The following is a 16,888-nucleotide window of genomic DNA, read 5'->3' as shown; positions in this document are numbered from 1 at the left end:
ACCCTCCACAGCTTTCATCTCAGATGAAAAGTCAGTTCTTACTGGTCCTACAAGGCCGTGTACCTCTGAGTTCATTAACTACTGTTCTCTTCCTTGCTCACATAATTCCAGCCACACTGGCCTCCATTTCCTCACAAAAGCTAGACATCCTGCCTTAGGCTTTGTGTTTACTCTTCCACCAGATTCTCTGGGTGGCTTGTTCCCTCTCTTCCTTCAGGCCTTTGCCCAAATGTCACCTTGGTGACGCCTGCCTTGACCATCCTGCTTAAAATTGCAACCTCCATCCCCAGTCACACCTAACCCCCTTTTCTGCTTCCACAGCACTTACCACCTTCTTATAGAAGCTTCTAATAGCATTTGGGCCATATAGCTTGTTTTGCTGATCGTTGGTGTCCCCTACTAGAATATCTAAACTCAATGAAAGCAGGACTTTTTGTCTGTTCACTCCTGAATCCCCAGTACCTGGAAAAGGGCCTGTTATGTGCCATTGAGTTGGACCTGACTCATAGCAACCTCTCCTTGGGTTTCCGAGGCAGTATCACTATGGAAGTAGATTGCCCAACCTTCCTTGCGAGGAGTGGCTGGTGGGTTTGAACTGCTGGTCTTCTGGTTAGCAGTCAAGTGCCTTAGACACTATGCTACCAGAGCTCCTAGTACACAGTAAGTACTCAGTATTTGTTGAGTGAATGAAGTTGAATTAAGTTTAATCCGGTATGTAAGGGTGAATCAGTGCTGTGCAGGTGAAGTGGGGAAAGAACTACTAGTTAGAGGGAACAGGATATGCACGGGGCAGGAGAGCCTTTGGGAGGAAGTGAAGACATGGGTGGGGCTGGAGGCTGCAAGGGAGGGAGTAGGGGCAGACCTCAGATGCAGAGGGAGTGACCTGGGCACTGTGGCTGCAGCAGCTTGGGGAGGCCGGCTTGGTGCAGTCAGGACATCCAAGGTATGTGCAAATACCCCCGAGATGACCCCTGCTTTCCCTGTGGAGCTCAGAATGGAGGGTCAGTGACAGCCTGTGGACAAGAGCCTGGGCTAGGCAGCCTTGCTCTCACCTTGTCCTTGGAATCTCTAATAAAAAACTAAACTCACTGCCATCAAGTTGATTCTGACTCATAGCAACCCCCTTTGGGTTTCTGAAGCAGTAAATCTTTACAGAACTAGATTGCACAGTCTTCCTTCCACAGGGTGGCTGGTGGGTTTGAACCACCATCCGTCTGGTTAGGAGTCAGATGCCTTAGGCACTATGCCACCAGAACTCCTTATGGGATCTCTAAGGCAGCTGCTTTTGGTTTTAGTTTTAATTAATGTGTTAGTCAAGGTTCTCCAAGAAGCAGACACCAGGATGAGGTGAGACATGCAAGAAACTTTGGAGGACAAAGGGGAGGGGAACTGGAGGAGGCAGGGAAGGCTTTCAGCCTGGGGTGCAGGTTGGACTCCAGTGAAGGAGGTTTGGGCAGGAAGTCTGGGAGTGCAGTGCAGTTTCTGGAAAGGCTCAGGTAGATCACAGAGATGCTTCGAGTCTCACTCTGTCATTGGCTGGAAGCATCTGCACAAAGTATGGCCTTGGTACAAATGAGGTGGAAAATCCAGGGGGCAGCAGCTGGGGCCGCCTGTCTATTCTGCTTCCCTAGTGGGTCTGAGCAGCGTGTTTTCAAGGCCACCATAACTTATATGTGTGCGTGGTAAAAAAAAAAAAGGGACAGTACAATAAAAATTTAACTCTTTTCCACCTTAAATGTCCAGTTGTCCAGTCCTGTTACCTAGAACCAGCCATTGTTAAGTTTCTTTTTTTTAAAAAAAAAAAAAAACTCTCATTGAGAATATACACGTAGTTGTTGTTGTTTGCCATCAAGTTGGACCCGACTCATAGCGACCCCTCCTTGGGTTTCTGAGGCAGCATCACTATGGAAGTAGATTGCCCCATCTTCCTTCCGAGGAGCGGCTGGTGGGCTTGAACTGCCAGCTTTCTGGTTAGCAGTCAAGTGCCTTAGACACTACGCTACCAGAGCTCCCGAGAATATACATAGCAGCACTTACACACATTCAGTAATTTCTCAGTGTACAGTTCAGTGATGATTATATTGAGTTCTGCAACCATTCTCACCCTTCATTTCTGAATTGTTCCTCCCCGACATAAACAACTGTCTTCCTCCTAAGTTTCCTATCTAATCTTTCGAGTTGTCAATTTGACTCCATCTAGATAGCTCTTGAAAGGACACAGGACTCTAGGCAGACATTCTTTGTTAATTAAGCTAAACTGTTGTTTTGTTTAAAGAAAACTTCAGGGGATATTTTTGGTTTAAAGTTAAAAGATTATCTCAGGGCAGTATTTTGGGAGTGCATCCAGCCTCTATGGCTCCATAAAGTCTGGATTCCACAAGGATTTAAAAGTCCGTTCTGCATTTTCCCTCTTTTGATAGGACTCTTCTATGGAATCTTTGATCAAAATGTTCAATAATGGCAGCCAGGCACCATCCTGTTCTGGTTTCCTGGCAAAGGAAGCATTTGTTCATGGAGCCAATTACCCACACATTCCATATCCTCCTCCTATTTCTGACTCTTCATCTGTTGGTTCCAGCAAATAGAGACCAATTGTTACTTGGAATAAGAGTTTCTCGTATCTCCTTTCAGAAATTTCTGTGCCTTCACAAGTGTATGTAGGTATATATTGAAAAAACAGACACTAGGGATGGTAGTTGCATGATGGATGTAATTAGTGTCACTGACTTGTGCATGGAAAAAATTTTGAAATGGCAATGAGAAAAATGAAACGGCAAATGTTTGTTATATATGTGTGTGTATATATATTTATTTATTTAAGGAGCTCTAGTAGCACGGTGGCTAAGGTATCTGACTGCTAACCAGAAGGTTGGTAGTTCAAACCCACCAGCTACTCTGCAGAAGCAAGACTGGGCTATCTACTCCCATAAAGATTTACTGCCTCAGAAACCCAGTGGGGGTCACTATGAGTCAGAATCAACTTGATGGCAGTGAAGTTTTTTTGGTATATATATTTAACACAATGGAAAAAAAAAAACAGGCCATGCACACTGTTCTGCAACCTGCTTTTCTTTTCCGTAACAGGTTAATTCATAAAGATCTGCCCGATTCCCTTTTATGATTGAAGATTATTCCATCCATATACCATTGTATTCAACCCGTCTCCTACTGACATGCGGTTGTTTCCGATCTTGTGCCATTATAATCAAAACTAATAATCATCCATATGTACATGTTTTATACGGACACACAAGTGTATGCCCTAGAAATGAAATCATGGGTCAAATGTATACAGTCTTAAATTAGATAGATATTGACAAACCGCCTTCCAAAAGACTGTTTTAATTCACATTTATTTAATTACAGTAAGGTCGAGCACCTATTCACAGATTTGTAAGCAAGACAGTGGTTCTTCTTGGGGACGATGTGTATTTTGCTGTAGCTGCCTGGGTGCCTCCATGGAGATTCTGACCTCAGTCAGTCTGAGGTTGGACATGGGCATATGGTTCCAGTCCAGTTCATTCTCCAGGCTAAGAAACACACTGCTGTGTGTGTATTTGGCTCAACAGAATGTTCCTGTCCCTCTCTCTTTCAAACCCTGGGTGGGTTTGAAATGAGCAGTGCTGGGTTTTGTTAACTTCACTTGGCCTTCTGTGTTGGCAGGATCTCAGCAGCCAATGTCAGAAGACAGTGACTCTCTGAGAACCAGCCCCTCAGTGGCCTCGCTTTCCGAAAATGAACCGCCACCACCCCCCGAGCCTCCAGGCTATGTGTGCTCACTGACAGAAGACCTGGTCACCAAAGCCAGGGAGGAGCTGCAGGAGAAGCCGGAATGGAGACTTCGGGACGCCCAGGCCCTTCGTGACATGGTGCGGAAGGAGTACCCAAACCTGAGCACCTCACTGGACGATGCCTTCCTGCTACGCTTCCTCCGAGCCCGCAAGTTTGATTACGACCGGGCCCTACAGCTCCTGGTCAACTACCACAGCTGCAGGAGAAGCTGGCCCGAAGTCTTCAATAACCTGAAGCCGTCAGCCTTGAAAGATGTCCTCGCTTCTGGATTCCTCACCGTGCTGCCCCACACTGACCCCAGGGGCTGCCATATCCTCTGCATCCGCCCAGGTATTTTCCTAGACTGTTGGTGGTGTGTTGTGTACGGTCTGTTTGGGATGTATTAAGTCTCCCAGGGCTGCCCTAACAAAGCACCATAAACTGGGGGCCATAAGACAACAAAAAGATACCCTCTCATAGTTCTGGAGGCCAGAAGTCTGACATCAAGGTGTTGGCAAGGTTGGTGCCTTCTGTGGGGCTCTTAGGGAGAGTCTGGTCCATGCCTCTCTCCCAGTAGCCAGTGGTTTCTCACAATCCTTGGCGTTTCTTGGCTTGTAAATGCATCACTCCGGTCTCTGGCTTGTCGTCACATGGTTTTCTTCTCTGTGTATCTCTCTGGCTGTGTCTCCTCTCTTCTTATGAGGACACCAGACATACTGGATGAGGCCCTCCTTTTCTACTTCTTTTGTTAACTAATTACATTTGCAAAGACCTATTTCTAAACAGTCACACTCACAGGTAACAGGGGTGAGGCCTTCAGCACATCTTTTTTGGGGAAAACACATAGACCTGTATCAGACTGTATCTATCCAGCATCCTATCTCCTATCCTATCTGCCCCCCCAACCACCACCATTTTAGTCAAGGTTCTTTTGATGGCAAATGACAAAAATGTATTCCAACCACTTAAGAGAAAAGGCAGGCTATGGTCTAAGGAGACAGGCTGCTCACAGACCCAGAGCTGGAAATGCAGCAGGTCTCACTAGGCCCTGGAACCAAGAACCAGGTCATTAGGAGCAAAGACGGCTGTGACTCCATCACTCAGTCTGTGTCTCTCTGGGCCACACATTTCTGCTGCCCTTTCTAGATCGTCTTCACACCTCTCTCCCTGCAGACTGCCTTCTGCTGCTTCAGTGCTCATGGCAAAATCTGCCTCCTCAGCTCCCAGGTTTACCTGGCCCGCCAACTAAGTCCCTGCGATCCAAGTTCCAGATTCTAGGAGAGAAGCTGGTGGGCTGAGCCATCTGCTCTGGGTCACAGGGTACAAGCATGGCTATCAGGACCCCACGACCCCTCCTTTGTGAGCAGTGAAAGAGGGTGTGGCCTGGGCAGAGGCCTCTCCTTTTTTCGCTCCATGTTGTTGAACCACTGAAAGGATTCACTTTAGATTCATGTTTCGATATTAGTGTTCAGGACATCTTACATTTCTCTGGCAGTTTTCATCTGGGAGCTTCCTGCCTCCTACCCTCAGAGCATTGAGAAAAGTGTGGGTACACATGTTGGTTGACACAATGACTAGGGGGTGCTAGAACCTAAGCCTTCAGATTCTTAATCCTCTTCTCTTCCATGATATCAAATGCATTATACACTCAGGAGTGTTCTCCACTCCACCACACAGCTGCGTCATTTTCCATCAGCCCAGAGCAGAGAAAAACGTGAAAGAAAGACTGCAAAGTTGTTCTCAACTGAACCAGGAAAATGAGGACATGCTGGCAGCCTTCTTGTGCTCATGCACAGAAACTCCTCTTAAGGGGAGCTTGGTGGGGGTGGCAGTCTCGGTGCACCTCCCCCTGCCCATAAGCCCGTCACTGTTCTCTCCACTCACCCCCATCTCTTTGGAGATGTAACCTTTCTCTTGAGCCCTTACTGTGCACCAGGCACAGTGTTAACTGCTTTGCCTGCTGTTCGAGGCACTTTCCACTTAGGGGTGATCCATTTAACATAAGCATTGCACTAGAAATTCGAGGACACCGGAAAGTCTAGAAACTAGTCAGTGGACTTTTGTGCTGCTTTTCTGTATTCAACTCAGAAGAATGTTGCAGAACAGATCTTGCTGTACTGGTTTTCACCTCTTTGCTTGTGTGGTTTCAAGCCTTTGGCCAGGAGCTGAACTTTTCCCTATGTCAACAGCTGATCTGGGTCCCTCCCCAACAACCCAGTGTCTTAGGAGGAGGCACGCACAGGGAGCTTTGTTCTCTGCTGGGCATTGGTCTCCCCCCACTTATATGTCCTCTTCCAGGACATACGTGATTGGAAAGGATGACGTCCAGCTGTGTAGAGGCAGGATTCACCAGCAGCGTTAAACAGGAAGCTGGCGCAATCTTTGGACAATGATTTCTTCCTAGGAATTTTGCACTGATTGCATGTTCCATTGGTGGCAATCATGTGGAGTTTCATTTTTCTAAAAGACAGATCTGAACACAGGTTTTGGTGTGAGATTTTCTTGAGAATGGTGGTTAACAGTCAAAAGTTGCTATTTCCATCTTTTTCCCAAAAAGAAGAAAAGTCATCAAATATATGAGGAGAAATATACTAGAGGAGTATGTTAAAGGAGCTTCCAGTCTCAAAAGAGGAATTTGATGAGGGACCTCCTGAACATAAGCACTAAGCTCCCCCTTCACAACATCCCCTGAAGGTGGTATATGAGTCAGGACTCAGGTCTTTGGGTGGCAAGCAACAGAAAGCCAATTCAGACTGGATGAAAAGAGAAAGAACTCAGCTAATGCCAAAGTCTGGGTGCAGCTGGATTGGGGGGCTGACCATAGCAATGGAAACATGTCTCCAACTCTGAGGTCTTCAGCGTGAGCTTCATTCCCAGGCTGGTTCTTGCCTCAGGGAGCCCCTGAATCATGCCCTTAGCACTACAAGTGGGAAGAGATTGTTTTTCCAAAGGACCAGAATCCCAGCATTTAGTCTCACTGGCTCTGCTTGACCTGGTCAGGACCTGCAGCCCCTGGGATGGCCAAGTCAGGCCACTTGGGCACCTCTGGCACTAGGAGTCAAGTCAGTTCTACCTAAAGTGCACGAATGGAGTGAGAGGGGGTCCCCAGGGAAAATCAGGGTGGTGATACAAGAATAAGAGGAACTTACTCTCTTATTCTTATTATTGATGAACTTCTTATTGATGGCAGAAGCACAGATGTCTGCTGAGGTACGTAAGATGCCGTGCTGCTTACAAGGAGATGGAGGGTCAGTGTGAGCCCCTAACTTGCCCAAGGTCACAAAGCTAGTGAGATTCAAATCCAGGTGTGTCTGCTTTCAGAGCTCCTACTTTTAACCACTACTTGATTGCATTTCCATTTCAGAACGTACTGCTATTTGAGGTTACGACATGTTGTTGTGAGGTGCCATCAAGTCAGTTCCTCCTCATAAGGACCCCATGTACAGGCTGCTGCTCAAGGTGTCATATGTTGTTGTTGTCGTTAGGTGCCATTGCGTCAGCTCCAACTCATAGCAGCCCTATGTATAACAGAACGAAACACTGCCTAGTCCTGTGCCAGCCTCAAAATCCTTGCTGGATTGACACAGTGGCTGCAATGATGGGCTCAGGTGTAGCAAGGATTGCGAGGCATCACATACACTAACCTAAATAAAATCATGCCCATTAGAATCCCTCTCTTTACAATTCAAAAAACTGGTTTAGAAGGAGATAAATTGTAGCCTGATTGTTTGCATTCATTTTTGTAACATACTGTCCATCTCTTATGACCGTAGACAGATGGATCCCGAGCAATTATCCAATTACCGAGAACATCCGAGCTGTGTACTTGACGCTGGAAAAGCTCATTCAGTCTGAAGAAACCCAGGTGAATGGAATTGTAATCCTTGCAGACTACAAAGGAGTGAGCTTATCAAAGGCATCCCATTTTGGCCCTTTTATAGCCAAAAAGGTGATTGGCATCCTCCAGGTATGGCCCATATCTGTCATTTGTCCGTTCCAGGGTGGGTGTTGGCTATCTTGGGGCCTGATCCTTTTATACTAGATGTTAGGGGACAATGCAAACCCCACTTTCGACTCCTATAGTCAGAAAAATACAAAAATATTCTGGGAAGGACTTTAAGCAGTTCTCATTCTTGTTAGGGTCACCTGTAGTTTCTGGGGTGCCTTCAATCTGGCAGGTTGGCATTAGGGCAGAAGTCCAAAAAGCAGGGCAAGGCTTTCTGCATTTCAGGTTAGTTTTCTGTCCAGAAGGCAAAGGAATTCTCACAAAAGAAACGCAGAGTGTGTGCTACCCCAGGTGTTAGAGCCACACAGGCCACTGAGGACATGGGGACACGGGGGACCTGGGGATGTGGAGCATGGTTGGACTGAGTTTTGGCCAGGTACTTTAAGGACACAAGTCAGCAGGAGCTGTAAAATCCTCTCCTTCAAACAAAGTTCCTTCTGTGTCTGCGCAGTGCCTGCTGGTTTACCAGGTGCATCTGCAGTGATCAGAGTCCACTTGGTCCTTTAAGGAATCCTCTGAAGTAGACAGGGCAAGACTACTTTTCCTTCTTGATAGATGGGGAAACTGAGACCTACATAGGACATGACTTGGCCAAAGCCACACAGCCACAAGGGACTGGGGCCCAGTTTTAATTCCCTGCTCAATCTGACCCGCCCCCTGGGGTGCTGGCTCTTGCTAACGATGAACACCAGTGACACTGACGTTCTTAGTTGGGTTCCTCAAATGTGTCGCAGCCCCTCCTGTGCACCAGGCTCATTATTTAAGCACAGACATGTCATATTCAGTCATCAGCCTAATCTGAATTCTGACTTTGAGCCAGGACTCCAGCTTCCCTTGGCCTCTACCCTTCTTTTGATGGCCCCTGCTGGGTACCATGTAGATGCTAGCATCAGGACAGACTTTGGATCAGTTTTTCCTACTCCTGTAAAATGATAAGATGATCTGGGGAAAAAGGTTTAGCATTAACTAAGGGTTAAAGAAGTTTAGGAAATGTGGCATGGTGTGTCCTTTTCTTATACCTTTCATAGTAAAGGTTTGCATAGGAAGGCTCTGAACAGCCCTGCAGTTAAGGAAATTCACTGGACTTTCTTTGTCCTGTTTCTCAAACTCACTTAGCTACCATGGAACCCTGTTGGCTTCATGCCTAATCACTTAGCTACCATGAACCCTCTTGGCCTCATGCCTAATCACACCCTGAGAAATGTGCTCCAGGCAGCTCTGGCCCCCAGGTCTGGTACTTGCTAGATCTGCCACACACATTCTGACCAGTTTTTGCCACAGAAGGAGCTGCCCTGCACTTGACCGCCTGTCTTCTAAGCCATCTCTGGATCCCAGGAGGGATTCTTTCCCTGAGGTGTGTCTTCCTGTTGAGACCTCACTTGAGCTGTCTTGGGGGAGGCTGTGGAAATCAGACTAGATTAGTATCCCACTGCTGTCAAACTGATTCTGACTCATAATGACCCTGTAAGACAGGGCAGAACTGCCCCATAGGATCTCCAAGACTGTGATCTTGGCAGAAGCAGACTGCCACATCTTTCTCCTGCAGAGCAGCTGGTGGGTTAGAATCGCCGACCTCTCAGTTCGCAGACATGTGCTTTAACCCTGTGCAACCAGGGCTTCTTGTCAGATTAGCCTAGGGGCCTGAAATGAAGGTATAATGGGGAGGCCAGCTGTGTGACGGAATGGACAGTTTGCAGATACTCCAGGTGTTCTAACACCCGTTTCCATTTTCCCCACAGGATGGTTTCCCCATTCGGATAAAAGCAGTCCACGTGGTCAATGAGCCTCGGATATTTAAAGGCATCTTTGCCATCATAAAACCATTTCTGAAGGAGAAAATAGCAAACAGAGTAAGTGATGACCTGGGAACACAAATACTTCCAAGTGGTTTTCTTTTTGCTCCCTTGACTTACTCTATTTGAGACACGTTGGTATGTGGTTTATTTTCTTGCTCTGGGACTGTTTCCTGGCTAAATGGTTGTTGTTGTGTTGTTATGTGCCATCGAGTCAGCCCTGACTCACAGCAACCCCTCCTTGGGTTTCCAAGGCAGCATCACTACGGAAGTAGATTGCCCAACCTTCCGAGGAGTGGCTGGTGGGTTTGAACCACCAGCCTTCTGGTTAGCAGTCAAATGCCTTAGGCACAGCGCCACCAGAGCTCCTGGCTAAATGGTTACTGCTCTGTATCATTTAGGCTTTTTTTCGTATTCTGGCTCAGTTATCATGAACCAACCAATAGTCTGTTTTATCTGCAAGAGGGCTTGATGGGGAAGTGGAGGAGGATAGGCACTGGGCAGAGCATTCAACAGAGTTAGGGTGATTTCTTAGGTAGCACCCTGGCATTTAAAACCTGTTTGTCTCACCGTATAAAGTGTGTGGAGTAATTTGGCGTTCATGAGATGTGTGAGTTTTTAACGTAACTCTTATTTAGGCGAAGACAGAGGAGAAAGATAGGTCTTTATCTCTGACACAGAACAGCCACTTCTCTTTTAACCTTTCCCAGCGCAGCTGATTAGAATGTGGTGGGGGTAGGTTTTGCTTTCTTCCTTAGGCCTGACAGTACTCTAATCACTCTGAAGACTGTTGTTGTTGTCATGTGCCGTGGAGTCGGACCCAAGTCATAGCGACCCCTCCTTGGGTTTCTAAGGCGGTATTGCTACAGAAGATTGCCCAACCTTCCTCGCCCTGAATTTTACAGGGTTTCAAAGAGGAAGTCCGTGGAGCATGTCAGCGTTGCCAGGGAGGGAACACAATGCCTAGTGGTTCTTAGATGTGAGTCTGACATCTCTGGGTAGCTTGTCAGGAATCCAGTTTCCAGGCCCTTCTGAGAAATCTGATTCAGCAACCTGGAGCGGAGCCCAGGAATCTGTGTTTTTAAAATTTCCTTGGGTGGGTCTGAGGCATAGCTGTGTTTGAGAACCACTAATTTCATGGCCTCCCTGCTTGGATCTGAACCCACATTAGTCCCTGGAGGTCCTGTTTGGAACCTGCTTTTCTCAAAGCAGGCTCAGGACCAGTTTTCACATCTGTGGAATGCCCTTATTTGTGGCCCATGATGTTGTTCATTTGTATGTTCATTCATTCGAACGTATTTATTGATAGCTACTATGTACAGTCATGTTTCAGATGAACACAACAGGTAAGAATCCCTGCCACCAGGAGGCTTGCCTTCTAGAGGGGGAGACAGACAATGGATGATATATGCTGTTTAGTAAGGCTGTTGTTAGGTTCTGTCAAGTTGACTGTGACTCCCAGTGACCCCATGGGACAGGGTAGAACTGCCCCATAGGGTTTTCTAGGCTGTAATCTTTATGGGAGCAGATCACCAGGGCTTTCTCCTGCAGAGCAGTTGGGTAGGTTCAAACTGCTGACCTTTTGGTTAGCAGCCGAGTGCTTAACTGTTGTGCTACCAGGCCTCCTTAAAATGTGGTAGGTTTTATGGAGAAAAATAAAACAGAAAGGGGATAGTGAGTGAGAGAGGCAGGAAAAGGGTCAGGTATTCAATAGGCTGGGAAGAAAGAGTGTTACTGAAAGGTGGCATTTGAGCCAAGACTTGGAAAGAGGTGAGGGAGTAAGTCACACAGATAACCTGAGGGGCCAGCAACTACACAGACCAGGGAGGGGAGCATACCCGGCATGCTGGAGGAACAGCCAAGAGGCTGGTTTGGTTGGAGTGGAGAGCAGAGGAGAGAGAGTCCTACAAAAGACACATAAGAGGCCAGACTGAGAAGGGCTTTGTGGGCCACTGTATGCACATTAGTGTTTATCTGTGGGAGACAAGAGCACTGGAAAGTGGTCCAGAGAGGAGGGATGTGACCTGAGTATCTAAAAAAGCTCAGATTGTTGTGGGGTGAGATTGCAAGGAGGGATACCAGGTAGGAGGTTATTAGGAGAATTGGGTGAGAGGTGATGACAGCGTGGATTAGGATGGTATCGGATTCTGGGTCTATTTCAGAGGTCCAGACAGCACAGCACAGTGTAGAAGAAAAGAAGATACTGTAAACTTTTTAAGGAGCTCTCGTGGCAAAATGGGCTGCTAACAGAAAGGTCGGCAATTTGAATCTACCAGCCACCCTGCAGGAGAAAGATGAGGCAGTCTGCGTCCATAAAGGTTTACAGACTTGGAAAACCTATGGGGCGATTCTACTCTGTCCTATAGGGTTACTATGAGTGAGAATTGACTTGACGGCAGTAGATTCGGTGGCACAGTGGTTAAGCACTTGGCTGCTAAGTGAAAAGGTGGTGGTTTGAATCCACCAGCGGCTCTGCAGGAGAAAAACCCGGCAATGTGCTCTTGTAAGGTTACAGCCTGTAACACCCTATGGGGCACTTCTACTCTGTCCTGTAGGGTTGCTGTGAGTCAGAATCAATTCAACAGCACACAGCACAAGGCTTTTGGGCTGAGGAACTGCAAAGAAGGGTGGAGTTGCCCCTGTCACTTTCTTCATTCAGCAGCTGTTCATTTAGCATCTACTGTGACCTAGATAGCCGTACTACTCATTGACCAAAGGATGCGTATGTTTTCATTCCATGCCTTCCTTAGTTCTTCCTCCATGGGTCTGACCTGGACTCACTCCACACAAGCCTTCCAAGAAGCATTCTCCCCAAGGAGTACGGGGGCACAGCTGGAGAGCTGGACATCACCGCCTGGAATGAGGTGCTGCTGGCCTCAGAGGATGACTTTGTGAGAGAGTTCTGCCAGCCTGTCCCTGCCTGTGACAGTATCCTGGGCAAGGCCCTGCTGCCTGAGGGGCTGACCTCCGATGCGCAGTGTGATGACTCCATGCGGGCTGTGAAATCACAGCTGTACCACTGCTACTAGCCAGGGGGCCAGATGGCTCAGTCCCCTGCGCGTGTCACACAGATCCTTTCCTTTTTCCTTTGGAAGGGCACAAGGAGAATTTAAGGTGCCATGGATTCAGTCTTGCCCCTTGTAATTAAACTGCAGCCTGGAGGAGAAACCTATTGAGCTATGGGTAGCTTGGCTACTTGAATTACTCCAGGGAAGACTTGGAAAATGTCACCAGTGATTCCAAACGTGCAGCCACTAATCTAGAAGCTGTATTTGTGTTTTTCTGCATCTTGAAGCAAAGAAATCAGGAAGTCACTTTGATCCCTCTTTGTAGGAGAATGCAGCCTAATTTGGCAGTGTACTTCCAGGAAGCAGTGTGGCTGAACCTTTTACTCCATGTGAGATGGAAGCACTGGATGTTAGGAGCCATTGAGTTGATTTGGACTCCCAGTGACGCTATGTGACAAAGTGTAAGTGCCCCATAGGGTTTTCTAGGCTGTAATCTTTACGGAAGCAGTCACCAGGTCTTCCTCCTGTGACAGTGGCCACATGAGACTCTGGGAGTTAGTCTCTAATGAGCCTTAACTGTGGACCCCTGATGCTCACCATCATCAGGACACCTGGTGAGGTGCAGGCCCCAGCTGCCTTCCCTGGGGCTGGAAAGCACCTTGACTGAATCACATGAGCTTCAGGACATAAAGCAGAATTTCTTCATCAGCTTCCAGAGCCAGAGACTTCAAAGCACCTCTGGGATTCTTGGGTTGAATCTTGTGATAGGAGCTTAAGTTTCCTCAAACCCGTAAAGCCTTAGTCTTGCTTTCCAGTAGAATCATGCAGGTTCCTGGAAGTATATGATTTTATTCAACCTAAAATACTGTGCATCAGGCCAGTGTAGCTAAAAGAAATCCTGCCTAGGAATTAGAGAGCAGGGCTTCTGTCAAGTGAGGTGGGATAAGTGATACCTAGAGTTCTTTTGGCTGCTGAGGTTCTGAGCTTTGGTCTAGTTACTAAATAATGTTTGACATCAGTTTTCTGACTAGAAAGTGACTCTCTACCTTCATGTGGATGGATCCTGTTTTCTGTGTCATCATTTGGCCCTGCCCTTAAACTAGTATATATATTTCTAGGACTCATTGATTCTGACTTCCCTTTTGTTGTGATGATTAAACTTAAAAAGGAATGCTTTTGTGAAGGCTTAAGGGGACAGATGAGATGACCAGGGTCCTGTATGGATTCCTTCCATCCCTGACATCCTGACAGTGTATTGTAAACCTGGCAATGGTAAATAGTTACATTACTTAGGACTCTTAAATTTTGGTCTCTGGAAATGAATGTGAGGGCAGTTTATTGCTGGGTCCCTTCTGGGACCTCTGCCCTTCCAAATTCACCTTGGTTTCTCTCTGTGGTATGGACGGATTTCAGTCAGTCCAGCAAGCCTGAATTGTAGCTCTGTTTCAGCACTTTCAACCCTTCCTGTCAAGAAGTTAGCCTTAGCCCACACATAAATTAGGTGGTTTGTCTGACACATTCATTCCACATATATTACAATGTAAACACTGATGAGTACCATGTGGTGTGTACCTTCACCATGCATTTATTGGACTAACCAGGCAAGGAGACAGTTCAGTTAGGAAGAGTAGTAGTCTGAAATTCAAGGCCAGTTGGTTGTTACTAAGTCATTCACCCTCTCCTCCCCCCGATCTTTATTGCACTTTTTAAAGTAGGTGGAGAAGTTGGTGGTGGAAATTAACTTACTCATTAGTGCCAATTCTAGGGAAAGCTCTTTTCAGCATGGACACTAACTCAGATCCTCTAGGGACACCTTGCTGAGCTGAAAGGGCCAAAATGCACACCCTGGCTGCTTCTGGTTCCATGTGACAATGATGTGTGGCCAGAATTGCTGGGATGGCTTAAATGGGGCAAGTGGGATGGCTGAGGTTCTGAACCTCGGCTGTCTACACTGGAAAACTGGCTTTTTTAGGTCCCAAGAGGAAAAAGAAATTTAAAGGAAAAAACCTAGAGAAAGAGGAGAAATGAATCACTTAGCACTCCCAAGTTTCTGAGGTTTAAAGTATACCATTGGGTTCCTGGCCAGTTGCCTTTGTGTCTGACTTAACCCTTTTGAGACCTGTGGGACACAGAGTGTTCACCTACATTTTCCACCTCTGAGGTTTAGTAGGAACTGCTGTCCCACTGTTGGTGTGTGCTGCTATGTGATGGGGGCTGGGTAACTGTGTGAATCTGAAGAAAAGGGCCTTGTCCCACTAACTCCAGCACTCTAGACCCCTTGGGACATGTGTTCCACTAATGATCAAAATCCTTATTACCTCACAATTTTCTTTTTTATTCAAAATGCTGTCATTACTGAAAACACGTGGTTTCAACAAAAAACTCCAAGCCGCAAATAATTCAGTATTGAAAGGGTTAAAACAAGGGTGGCTGACCTTACCTAGACAAACGGATGAGCACCAGGAAGGATGCTGCCCATTCCCAAGCCCTGCCAGTTCCACTGAGGACGAGCTGTTTCAGCAGCTGAAGCTGGCCTGCCTCCTGGAGCTGCTGTGCTCTGTACTCGCTCCAGGGATCAAACAGTTCAGCACCACAGGAGGTTTGAACCCAGCTGCTAAACCAGGGCCTCCCTGAGGGAAAATTAAGGCAGTCTGGTGTGATGTTTGTATAAAGTTGCCCCCTCAGGTGTGGAATGACAGACGGGAATCACTCCGAGAGCCTTATATAGCGGTGGCAAGAGCCTTGGCAGCCTGAGCTGATGGTGACCATCGGATGAACTGGGAGTGTTCTCCTTAAGGGAGAAGTTGTAGCCTGTTTTACAAACACCTGGGAAGTAACTCTTCCCTAAGTGCAAGGAAGTATGGTATTGGGAAGTCTGTAAGTTAGAAGACCCAAGCTCCACCTTTACCCTGCTGTGTGGCTTTGGGTGAGCCACTTACCATCCCCGAATCATTATGCTAAAGACTGATACTGGGCTGTGAAACACTGGTCTCAGGTTGCTGCCACAGGGACACTCTAATACCTTGTTTTTAGAGGGTTCCCCTCCCCATCTGGATTATCTTTAGGAAATCTAGATCTGAATGAATTGGCACTTAAAAGTTTCCAAATGAATCTCTTAAGCTTAGGCAATAAGGGCATTTTCTTTCTCTTCCTCTATACCAGTACATAGAATTCTGGAAGCGTGATTCTTCCTGGATTCCCAGTCTACTTTCATTTGCATGGAGAGGCTAGAAGGCACTTTTAGAAACAGCCCAAAATGCACACTCTAGCTTCAAGTCTCATTTCTTATTTGTTCCTGGCTAATGTGGCTCACTGGTGGTGCAGTGCCTAAGGCATCTGACTGCTAACCAGAGGCTGAAGGTTCAAACGCACAAGCCACTGCACCAGCCACTCCTCCAGCCACTCCTCGGAAGGAAGGTTGGGAAATCTATTTCCACAGTGATACCCCTCAGAAACCCAAGGAGGGGTCGATGTGAGTTGGATCTGACTCCACGGCAGTGAGTGACTGAGTTAAGGGGGCTCTGGATCCTTTATTCCTCCCTCTTTTCTCTCTCTCCCACACACACACACCACCATCCTTAGGGGTTTATAAATACTTCACATTGTAAGATGCCAAGTGTTTGCCAGGAGAGCCAGGGCAATAAGGCACTTGCCCCAAATTCTTGTGAGACAGTAAGCCTTTCAGAATTCTCGTGGGTGGGCCGTTTCTTCAGATGGTGTCTGATTCTCAGTCATGGGATTACTGTCTCATCTGGGTCAGCAACAGCTATAGGATTGCTGGGGCACGGCTACAGATCTCCCTTTAACAAGTTTCCAGCTTTACGGTTTTCCTTTAAAACCTCTTCTTTCTTTCAAGGAGTAAGATGTCAGCTAAGTTAATGTTCAAGTGCAGCTGTCTTGGGGCTGTGCGAGGTGTGGAGACACAAAACAGGAAAGATGCAAGTTCAGGAAAGATGTCAGCTCCAGTAGCACCTCTCGCTGTTGAGGTTGGGTAATTCTGTAAAGTTCCTCCCTGATCTACTAACTCAGGAAATCAAGTTTGCTTGAAGTTTAAGCAGCAAGCCACAACTTGGTTTTCATTCAAACTGATTACTGGTCAGCTATTCTTTGATAGGAGCTTGCTTCGTGAAAAATCCCAGTAGTCTGTGGATGAGGGTAGTGGAGAGTTTACTATTTTTTAGTTTTTTTTTTTTTTTTTAAACCTCAATGTTGTGCTGTTATGTGTGTGCGGTTGAGTCAGACCCGACTCATAGCAACCCCTCCTTGGGTTTCCGAGGCAGTATCACTATGGAAGTAGATTGCCCAACCTT

The 16,888-nt window shown here is 46.9% G+C and overlaps 1 protein-coding gene across 1 annotated transcript; it reads left to right on the top strand.

Moving 5' to 3' along the window:
• Positions 1-3,677: 3,677 nt before the first annotated feature.
• TTPAL (alpha tocopherol transfer protein like) lies at positions 3,678-12,599 on the top strand. Its single transcript, XM_007938401.1, has 4 exons — positions 3,678-4,122; positions 7,545-7,738; positions 9,517-9,627; positions 12,321-12,599. The coding sequence occupies exons 1-4, from the start codon at positions 3,678-3,680 to the stop codon at positions 12,597-12,599; spliced, it is 1,029 nt and encodes a 342-aa protein (XP_007936592.1).
• Positions 12,600-16,888: the final 4,289 nt, after the last annotated feature.

This window comes from Orycteropus afer, unplaced genomic scaffold, assembly GCF_000298275.1.
Source record: "Orycteropus afer afer isolate SDZICR_OR568_19922 unplaced genomic scaffold, OryAfe1.0 scaffold00049, whole genome shotgun sequence".
Taxonomy (NCBI): Eukaryota; Metazoa; Chordata; class Mammalia; order Tubulidentata; family Orycteropodidae; genus Orycteropus; species Orycteropus afer.
Note: the sequence above shows the minus strand (reverse complement) of the source record. Positions and strands in the feature narration are given on the sequence as shown.

What these genes read in the sequence shown, in the direction of transcription:
- TTPAL (XM_007938401.1), top strand. Translation starts at nt 3,678, where the DNA reads ATGTCAGAAGACAGTGACTCTCTGAGAACCAGCCCCTCAGTGGCCTCG. An exon ending in AGGTGATTGGCATCCTCCAG is followed by an intron (nt 7,739 to 9,516) that starts GTATGGCCCATA and finishes TTTTCCCCACAG; the next exon opens with GATGGTTTCCCCATTCGGAT. An exon ending in AGGAGAAAATAGCAAACAGA is followed by an intron (nt 9,628 to 12,320) that starts GTAAGTGATGAC and finishes TGCCTTCCTTAG; the next exon opens with TTCTTCCTCCATGGGTCTGA.